This window comes from Python bivittatus, unplaced genomic scaffold (assembly GCF_059951505.1).
Source record: "Python bivittatus isolate LINGU-HERP-01145 unplaced genomic scaffold, Pbiv_v1 ctg000980_np1212, whole genome shotgun sequence".
Lineage (NCBI taxonomy): Eukaryota > Metazoa > Chordata > Lepidosauria > Squamata > Pythonidae > Python > Python bivittatus.
This window is the reverse complement of record NW_028277125.1, coordinates 2,631,274-2,641,429: the sequence shown is the minus strand read 5'-3', so window position 1 is coordinate 2,641,429 and position 10,156 is coordinate 2,631,274. Positions and strand designations below refer to the sequence as shown.

The following is a 10,156-nucleotide window of genomic DNA, read 5'->3' as shown; positions in this document are numbered from 1 at the left end:
AGAAGGCCGCCTTCCCCAAAGAGTAGGGAACCACCACCTCCTCCCTGGGTAGGCAGAGTGGGGGTTGCAAGCAAGATCCCCAAGGAGACCTTGGCCGTTGCTCTTGTTTCTCGGAATGTCCTTTGCTCTGACCGAGCTGATAGCCACCCAAGGGAGGGCTGAGCCGCCATGCCCCACATGGCTAGCCAAGTTCTAGAACACACAGGCAGCCAAGATGCTAGAGCCAAAGGACATGCCAGAGAAGGAACTTTCAGAAGAATCATGTGAGCTGGAAGCTGCTGCAGTCCTCCCTGAGTCCTGTCTCCAACATCTGGACAGCAGCAATTGGAAAGAGCGGATCTCCTGCCTAGAGACGTTTGAGAAGGCGGTGGAAGAGATGGAGATGAACCAGGTGCCCTGCCAAGCTTTGGTGAGACTGCTTGATAAAGAACCCGGGTGGAATGAAACCAAACTGCAGGTGATGCAAAAAAAGTTGCACATTGTCACTCTCATTGCCCGCAAGGGAAACTTCTCCAGAACCTCAGCTCAGTTTGTCTTGGGAAATCTGGTGGACAAGATTGGGGATGTCATCTGTAGCAGCGACACGAAGGAAGCCCTGACTGCAGTGGCTGAGGCCTGTGGCTTGCCCTGGACAGCAGGGAAAGTTGCTCAAGCAGCTTTCTTGCAAGACAGCCCCAGAACTCATGCAGAGACTCTTAATTGGCTCTCAAGTGCCATCAAAGACTTTGGCTTTGATGGCATGGAAGCCAAAATGTTTGTTGGCTACATTAAAGCTTCCTTGTCTGCAGCCCATCCAGATGTGCGGACATCTGCTTTTAACCTTCTGGGTGTGATCTACCTCTACGTTGGGAGCCCTCTGAGGGCCTTCTTTGAGGATGAAAAGCCCCCTCTTCTCTCCCAGATTGATGCCAGATTTGAACAGCTGAATGGCCAAAGTCCCCCTCCTCAAACACGAGGCCGCTGCAAGTTCTGCAGGAACAGCGTGAACGAGCAGCGGGGAGGAGATGCCCAGCCCTACTGGAAGAACAACGCGGTTGATATCAGCAAGAAGTTCTCCGTTGAGCTAATGTCCAAAATGCAGGACCCCAGCTGGAAGGTTCGGAAGGAAGGGCTGGAGGAAGTCTCCAGGATCCTCAGTGACATCACTTCCATCCAGCCCAACATTGGAGATCTTCCACTTGTCTTGAAAGCTTGTCTGCATGACTCCAACAAAGCTCTGGTGAAGCAGACCCTTATCGTCCTGCAGCAGCTTGCGAAGGCCATGGGCCCGGGGGTTAAGCATCACGTCAAGACCCTGGGAATGTCTATCCTCGCAATCCTCAAAGACAGCAAAAGTAGCTTACGACCCATGGCTCTTGCCACAATAGAGGCATGGGCTGAACAAACTGGCATGAAGGAGTGGCTAGAAGGGGATGACTTCTTCACAGATCTGAAGAAGGAGACACAGTCCCCGAGACAGGGGTTCCTGGGGTGGCTGGCAGAAAAACTGCCATCTTCCAGCTCTGCCTCTGCTGACCTGCTTCGTTGTGTCCCTCATCTCTATTCAGCCTTGGAGAGTTCCCCGGAGGAAACACGCACAGCCGCGCAGGAGGCCCTCCCATTCTTTCTCCTTCACCTTGGCTTTGAGAAGATGTCTGAAGCTGCCAGCAAATTGAAGCCAGCTTCCAGAGACCAGGTGCTCTCTCTGCTGGACAGAAGCAAAGGTAGCAGATCATCCAAAGCCACCCTCACCTTTTCCAGGACCCTTTCCAAGCTACCACGAGGCAAGTCTTGGTCCAGGTCAGATGTGGCTCCCCCTCAACAGTCCCCCCCAGCCCTCTCCTTCTCTACTGAAAATGTAGGGTCTAACGAGTTGAGTCTGGATGTAAGAAAAGCCACCTCAGAAGGAACCGTTCCCAAAGCTAAGCGATTCCCAAATGTGAAGGTGCAAGCCAAACTTGGCATAAAAGAAGGTCCCAGCATTCTAGGCCCCATTTTTATGATTGTCCCCAAAGGCAAAGAGCAGAGAGTAAAGGATGAGAAAGCTTTGAAGGTCCTAAGATGGAATTTCAGCACCCCAAGCAGCAAATATATTGAGCAACTCAAAGCTCAAATGTATGGCTGCCTCTCCAACTCACTGCAGGAAGAGCTGTTTCATTCCAATTTCCAGCACCACATCAAAGCGTTGGCAGTGATGACCAAGCACCTGGAGACTGAGAAAGATGGGGTCATCAGCTGTCTGGACCTCATCTTGAAATGGCTTAGCCTTCGGTTGTTTGACACCAACACTTGGGTGCTCATGAAGACACTGGAGTATCTTCAAAGACTCTTCAATATGCTGATTGAGGAGAAATACCAGCTGATGGAGAATGAGGTCTCCTCTTTTCTGCCCTACCTTCTCCTGAAAATGGGAGGAACCAAGGAGTCCATCCTCAAAGAAGTCCGGGCAATTGTGAAGCAGATCCTCTTTATCTACCCAGCCTCCAAGACGTTCTCTTTTCTCCTTGAAGGAGCCCAGGCCAAGAATGCCAACCAACGGGTGGGATGTTTGAAAGAGCTGGACTGGATGCTCAAGGAATATGGCCCAGAGGTGTGCCTGCCAAACCCAAGCAAAATTCTGAAGACTCTCATTGTCTTGACTGGGGACTACAACAACGCCGTTCATACGGCTGCTTTGAAGGTCATCGCAACAGCTCGGAACGTGTATGGAGTGGACACATTTCGGGCAGTTGGGAATATATCTGAGAAACATATGTGTTTATTGGAAGAGAGTATTAAAGAGGCAGGAGCTCTGGAAGTCAGAGAGGAAAAAATGGGAATTCAAGTCTCCAAGTCTGTAGAAGGCTCCAGGCAGAACAATGCCACTGGAAACCAGACCGAGGAGGAATATTCAGCTCCCCTTGTAGAGCATGTTGGGCCAGAGAATGCTGACCATGTGGATACCGGCAAGAACCCAAATCCAGCAGTTAGAAACCCACAAAGTGTGAGTGTTGAACTTCAGGCTGAGGGTAGCATCACTCCTAACGTAAATATGATAATTTGCCATGTTGCTAGTGGTAGCATTGTCACTAGTATTGAGGCCTTAGTCCAGATTCAGGAGATTCTGGAGCAGGAGGACAATGTAGAAATCATGTCTGGCCACATCAACCAGTTTCTGATAGCAACGCTCCGGCAGCTGAAGTTCATCCACCGGCTCCATGTAACGGCAGAGGAGGAAACCAGGAGGGAGCAAATTGTCGAGCTTTATAACTGCATCATTTGCAGCATGGTCTCCCTCTTCCAGATAGATAGCCTGGCCCAGGAATCCTCTGCTGGGGTGCTGAAGGACCTCATTAGTAGTCTGATCACCTTCTTGCTGGATTCTCCAGTTGAAGAGCTTTCAGAAGAGCAGTCGGCCAAACTCTTGGTAACAAAGGTGCTGGAGAAATCAAACCAGACCAGACTTCTTAATTCTTTGATTCTGCTTCTCCGTGAAAACATGACAGCCCCCACTAACCTCTTCGCTTTTTCAGAAATGGTGGCCAAGTGCTTGTGGAAAACTGCCAAGCGCCTTCCGCAAACCATTGATAGCATCTGCTTGGATCAGATCCTGCTGGATATCCACATATTCATGAAGGCACTGCCCAAGGAGAAATTGAAGCAATATCAGAGCAGCTATCCTCTCCGGGCCCTGAAGATTCTTCTGCACACCCTTTGCAAGTTGAGGGGTGAAGAGATCTTGGAACATCTCACGTTGATAGAGGATAGGGGAGACTCAGAGTTGGAAGCCAACCTAAGGAAAGTTGTCAGCCACTCTGAGGGGCAGGCTAGCACGGATGGGGAGCAAGGCTCTTCTTCCCTAGCTGAGGACAAAGTCCACCAGACTCTGGCTGAAATTTTCAAGAAGATCAACTCCAAGGAAACTGCCAGGGTAGGCCTTGAAGATCTCCATGAATTCAAGGAGAAACATCCGGAGGCAGACTTAGAGCCTTTCTTGAAAAACTGTTCCCTTCTCTTCCGGAGTTACATCAAACATGGCTTGGCAGTTATAGTGTCCGAAAGGGAGAACAAACAGAAAAGCAATGTCCTGGCTGAGAAAGCAGCGTAAAGTAATGTCTCCATTCCCAGAATGCCTTAAGTAAGGAGTCCCAGGTGCAGAAGAGTCCATGATGGGCTAGGTATACTTTTCACTCAATTCCCCCTTGCATGCCAGAAAATCCCTGACAAGGTGAAAACTAAAACGATAAAATCAGCCGCGTCTTGCTCAAAAGTCACACCCTTGCAAGTGGGTGATTTGGGGTTAATGGGGTGGTTTTTTCCAAAGCTGCCATTCAGTTGCAATAACACACCTGTTGTCTTGAGGTACACTTTGCCCTGTCTAGCATCTGCCTTGAAATGGAGAGCCCTGAGTGACATCAGTGGACGGGGCAGGGCATCCTCTGATGCCACGCAGAAGAGTCCAAGTTTAGGCTCGGTTCCATCTGCACTAGCCACTCAATCACGTTTGCCCTGAATATATAATTTGAATCCATTATACCAGCGTTGTCCAAACTTGGCCACTTTAAGATGAGTGGACTTCAACTCCCAGAATTTCCCAGCCAGCCATGCTGGCTGGGGAATTCTGGGAGTTGAAGACCACTCATCTTAAAGTGGCCAAGTTTAGACAACGCTGCATTATGCCATTTATTTCGCATAATCTGTTTGGCTTCTGGGCATCTTGCCATGAGGGAAGAATGAGGGAAGGCCCTGCAGGAGAAGGGATTCATGGGAGAGCTTGTGGTCTGCTGATCTCCATTTATAAGGTCTTGAGAAATTCCGAGTTAGATTAGATAAGCCATGGTTTAATTCAGGCTCCGGCAGCTTTTCATACCGGTTGTGTCTGACCAATACCGTAGCTGATAAAGCTGTGAACAGTCATAGGCATGAATAAGGGATGGAAATTGTAGCAATTTACACACGTACCAGAGTCTATTCAACCTCCATGAACTCATAAATGGAAGGACCACGGTCATCCATTGTGTAAAGGAAGGATCATCTCCTTGTGGTGTAGGTCAAGTGGAAGATATTATTAATTATGTCCTCCCCTGCCCGGTTGACAATGAGATCAGGGCCAAATTATTGATGGCAGGAGAATTCAAGGGCTTAGACCTTGATAAATTGAATTATCTTCTTGTAGATGTGTACCCAACTGACAGCAACCGAATTGCTACTTTTGCTTTGCTGTCATTTAAACTTAGCAAGAAATAATTAAGTTCTCAGCTGTAGCTTTGGCTTTATCTCGCTATAACCGTTTTACATCTAATACTATTTTTATTACTTTATTTTACAATCTAATCCTTGGGTAACCCTGTGGCTGGATGGGGAAGATGAACCAGTTCTTATAAGTCTGTGTTTCTCAACCTTGGCCACTTGAAGATGTGTGGACTTCAACTCCCAGAATTCCCCAGCCATTCCCTTGCTGGCTGGGGAATTCTGGGAGTTGAAGTCCACACATCTTCAAGTGGCCAAGGTTGAGAAACACTGTTCTAAGTCAAGTCTTTAGATTCAACCTATTGGATTCCTTGAGAATTTCAGTGGTTATGAGCTCAAGATGGAGCTAATAGAAATGATATAATATGCCTGGCTTGCTTGCCACCTCCCAGTATTAAGAGGCATTGCTTCAGTAAGGTAAGCAGAGGAGAACTGAAAGGGAAGTGCTACCAATTTATGACTTTATTTGGGATAAATAGAAAGATGAAAGTTTCTTCCAAGCTGAATTTGACTCCTCAACATTTTGTGGTCACATCCATCTGTTCTTGACAGCAGTTTGACGTTACCTTCAGGACCTTCTGCAGGGAGTTCAAAAAAGTCAAGATGGTGGCCATGACCACACACTCAGAGTCTTGCCCCTTTTTACTGTGATGCGTGCAAACCAAAGGTGGGGCTTAATCATGAGATCATGGTTACCATCTTAACTTTTTCGACCCACCTGGAGACACCCCCTTCTTCCAAGATGGTCTTCAGCTTCCCAATCTAGCTCATAACTCTGGGGTCCTCTGGTGGTCTCCCATCCAAGGTAAAACCGGATCCTGCTTGGCCTTTTTAAGATCACCCAAGGTTGGCTGAATATTAGAGTAGAAATGCAGTTAAGTCAACAAGGAAAGATCCAGCTCCTGGGATTAATGCACACGAGCTTTGATTGCACTATTGTAGCCCCCATCTTGACGTCTTTGACCATACCTTGTGGACACTCTTGATACCTAATGAGGTGGTGAGATCCTGGCACTGGCAGGGCATGGCCCAGATTTTAGACTGCCAACCCGTTTCTTGCCCTGTGAATTCTGACCAAATTGACTCCAAGGCTTCAGGATTTTGGATCAAGAAAGTAACTTTCCTTGGAGAAGCTAGACCATAAATCAGGCTTTTAATTTCTCCTTTGCTTCCCCTTGCAGCTTGACATGTTTTGCTTTAAAAAAAAAAATCTCTATTGCTCCTGCCTTGTACAACCCAATTCATTATCTGAACCCTCCGGTTCTGTTCGACTAAAGTTCTCTGTTCCTTGAGAACACACCTGAGGCACCAAAAGTATATTTCTACAGAATGATTCCCCAAATCTGCTTCCCCTCCAAGCTGCAGACTCCAAACTGCCTCGCGCAGGAAGGTTGCTATAGACACCTGCAAATAATGATCTATTGCCTGGATCATAACTTCTCTGTCACCCTCACAGGGGGGAATAAATTCCCCAGGGATTTTGCTATACTTGAGCAAACAGAGCTTTAAAAATGCATGAAATTCTCCCAATGTTCTCATGTCAACTAAAACAGCTTCTAAGCCATGGCATTATTTATAGCATGGAAAAAATGGAAAGGCAAGGCCATTAACTATAACCTCTCCCTGGTAGGTTGCCCACGATTCGAGGTAGAGTCGCTACAGTATGGTTCTTCTAATGCTATATGGTGGGACGGTCCCAAAAGTAGGGAATAATATGAATTATATTATTCTAAGAATAATATAATATTGGCTTTTGAACGAGGGAATTCCACCAGGACTCAGTGTGGCCCATCATGTGTTTTCCCAACCCTTCGAATCTTGCTCTCTCCTTTCTTGCGTCCAATATCCATGTAATTTTTTCTTACATCCTAGTTTTTGGTCCACTGAAATCAGTGGTCCGAACAACGGGAAAGTGCAAGTGAGCCCAAAGTGCTTCAAGAATTCTTGAGATTTGAAGATCACTGGTTAATTTCTAACCGACTATTGCAATGCGCTCTACATGGGGCTGCCCCTGAAGAGTATCCGGAAGCTACAGCTGGTGCAACATGCAGCCGCGCGGGCAATTTTGGGTGCCCCAAGGATGGCCCATGCCACGCCTCTGCTCCGCGAGCTGCATTGGGAACCAGTTTGCTTCTGGGTCCAATTCAAGGAGTTGGTTATCACTTTTAAAGCCCTACATGGCATGGGACCGGGTTATGTGAGGGACCGTCTCATCCCTAGTATGTTGACCCGTCCCACCCGGTCAGGCAGAGAGGTATGTTACAGACCCCGTCTACGAAAGAATGTCAGCTGGCGGGGCCCAGGAGGAGAGCCTTCTCTGCTGTTGCCCCCGCCCTATAGAACACTCTTCCCCCCGAGGTGAGGCGGGCCCCCGCTCTCCCGGCCTTCCAGAAAGGGGTGAAGACCTGGCTCTGCCAACTTGCGTGGGGTGAGAAGGGATAGAACCAACCCTGGGGGTGGCTGGCGCCTTGCAGATGCCCCCCGAGTCTAATAACATCTAGTTAACCTCAGTTCCTTGGAAGATGTTTATTATTTATAGAGGGATTTTGTTGCATTTTAATATATTTAAATTCATATTTATTCTATTTTAATTCATATTTATTCTTTTCACTGTAAACCACCCAGAGTCACTTTGCAGTGACATGGGCGGCGACAAATTGGAAATATAAATAGATAAATAAATAATCTGACTGACCCGAATAACACTTCTGGTTGCCACCAATCACTACAGATATAAAAATACATTTTGGATGCCCTTCTCGCCTTACAAGGGGGTGTGTGTGTGCTATAACAGTTACTTCCCCTTGCTGACTCTAAAACGGCCACCTTTTTAGCATTTATATATAAAAACCTTAATAAGAATCCAGGTGGGGGTTTGGAAACCTGACGATCATCGTTCAACGGATTCAACTCATCCCTTGGTTTCCACTGGACCTGAATTATTCAAGGTGATAACCAACTCCTTGAATGAGCAAAGAGTGAGCTAAGGGGCTCGAATTGCAAAAGAATGAACATCAGTAAACTGAAACAGGGGGAAAGAAGTTGCGCTCACTGGTGACCAGATTGTTCAGAGATACGACGTGCGTTCATAGGACTTAGTTTGTTCCGTAGTCAAACACTACATGTTGGGGTGTGTACAGTTGACTGAACCCTAAACTCATCAAATGGCTGAGTTTGCCCAGAACTCTAAACACAAGAAGGTTCATGGTTTGTGCAAATGCAACATTTAGATCAGTGTTTCTCAACCCTGGCAACTTGAAGATGTGTGGACTTCAACTCCCAGAATTCCCCAGCCAGCATGGCTGGCTGGGGAATTCTGGGAGTTGAAGTCCACACATCTTCAAGCTGCCAGGGTTGAGAAACACTGATCTACATCTTTAAACAACCTGATTAAATGAGTTATGTGAACATGTGCTGTAGGAGTACTTTCACATAATGAGATCATTAGCTTTGGCTGGTGTTAAACTTTACTTGTTCCTGGACGGAGATTGGGCATACTTAAAAAAGGGGCAGAGCTTTGATTGTGCAGTTGCTTGATTCTTGATTCTTGATTCTTCTGACCTCCCCTAATTCCCCTACAAGCAGGAATAGATCGCTTCTGTCCTTATTGCATCACAGTCTTCTGCTCTCAGCCTTTCTCCTACTTGTGAATGCTCCGTGGCGTCTCAGAAGCATCATTTCTAGCATTGGACAGCTTATTCTGAGCTGGAAAACTATGTCCCCCAGCCTGCTCAGAAAAGGGGTGCAGAAAATACGTGGGTCTATATGTTGTGAACTAGCTGCATTTCTTGAGCTCAAACTCTGATTTAATTTGCTTGAAGTACAAACCAGACAATGGGCGAGAGAGATTGGATTTGAGGAAGGAGGGGAGAGAACGCAGGCTTGGTGAAAGATGAGTGCAAACCAGACCCAAGCTGGGTAAGCAAGTCCATCAAAGCAGTAAAAAGCCTACCCTTAAGTAGAGGCGTGCTGATTAAAAATATAATAAACTTGATACTCACACTGGAGGCCTATTTAAATCTGTGCGAGCCCAGGCTTTAATTTTCTCGGTTCGACTTTGCAGAGAAGTGGTTCAGCGGGGCAAGTCATGTGGTGCTCCTGACGTGCAGAAGGGTCCCGGCGCACTGCTGTAGACCGAACCTGCATTCCGCAGTCAGAGAACCAAAGGCTGTTTGAGGGGTGGGAGTGCAAAATGCAGAAAGCAAGACGTGGAAAGCAATAGAAAGGCTTGGACCCTGCTGAAAATCACCTGTATTCGGAAGTGAAGTCACAATTGTTATCAGGACTCTCGTTTTTATTTACTTATCTGCCTTTAGCGATGTTCACAGCGCGTCCAATGTCTTGGAAAAGAGATTCCTGCCATGGGGAACATACAGGTTTAAAGCACGATACTAGGAAGAGAAAAAGGGTGGTGGGCCAGGATAACTGCTGAGCTAAGACTGACATCATAATGGATTGCATTCACACAACCCAATTAACCTGGCCCCTGAATTAACCCATTTTTCTGGTTTTGCACAAGACATGGAACTGTAGACTAAGCCAATGGTCTGATTTTGCCCTCCCGGATAAGCCACATATGCAAAAGCAAAGATTAAATATGGCCCAGTTGAGCATGTTATGTGCATCCAGCCATTTTAACTAACCTGGTTAACTATGCTGTGTGAGTGCACTCCTTCAGTTCCAGCCATGCCACTGCTGTTCACATACCTGGGTGCATGGTCCTGATGTGAAGGACTTGGGCTGCTAGATATAGGCCACTGACGCTGGATCGCGCACTTTGGTCAGAATTATGGTCCTATTCACATGATAGGCTCAGTTTGATCCTGGGGACGGGGGATTCGTATGCCATGTGAACAGTATGGCCCAGGCACTCAATCCAGAGAGGATTAGATTTAGCAGAAAACAGAGCCTGCATAATGCAAACTACGTACCACAAGATGAACTGTCC

General features: G+C 47.1%; 1 protein-coding gene across 1 annotated transcript; it reads left to right on the top strand.

The window, feature by feature from the left end:
- Positions 1-205: 205 nt before the first annotated feature.
- On the top strand, positions 206-7,130 carry LOC103065672 (cytoskeleton-associated protein 5-like). Its single transcript, XM_088132204.1, has 3 exons — positions 206-4,030; positions 6,834-6,855; positions 7,081-7,130. Exons 1-3 carry the CDS (start codon positions 215-217, stop codon positions 7,128-7,130), a joined length of 3,888 nt encoding a protein of 1,295 aa, XP_087988330.1. The 5' UTR covers positions 206-214.
- Positions 7,131-10,156: the final 3,026 nt, after the last annotated feature.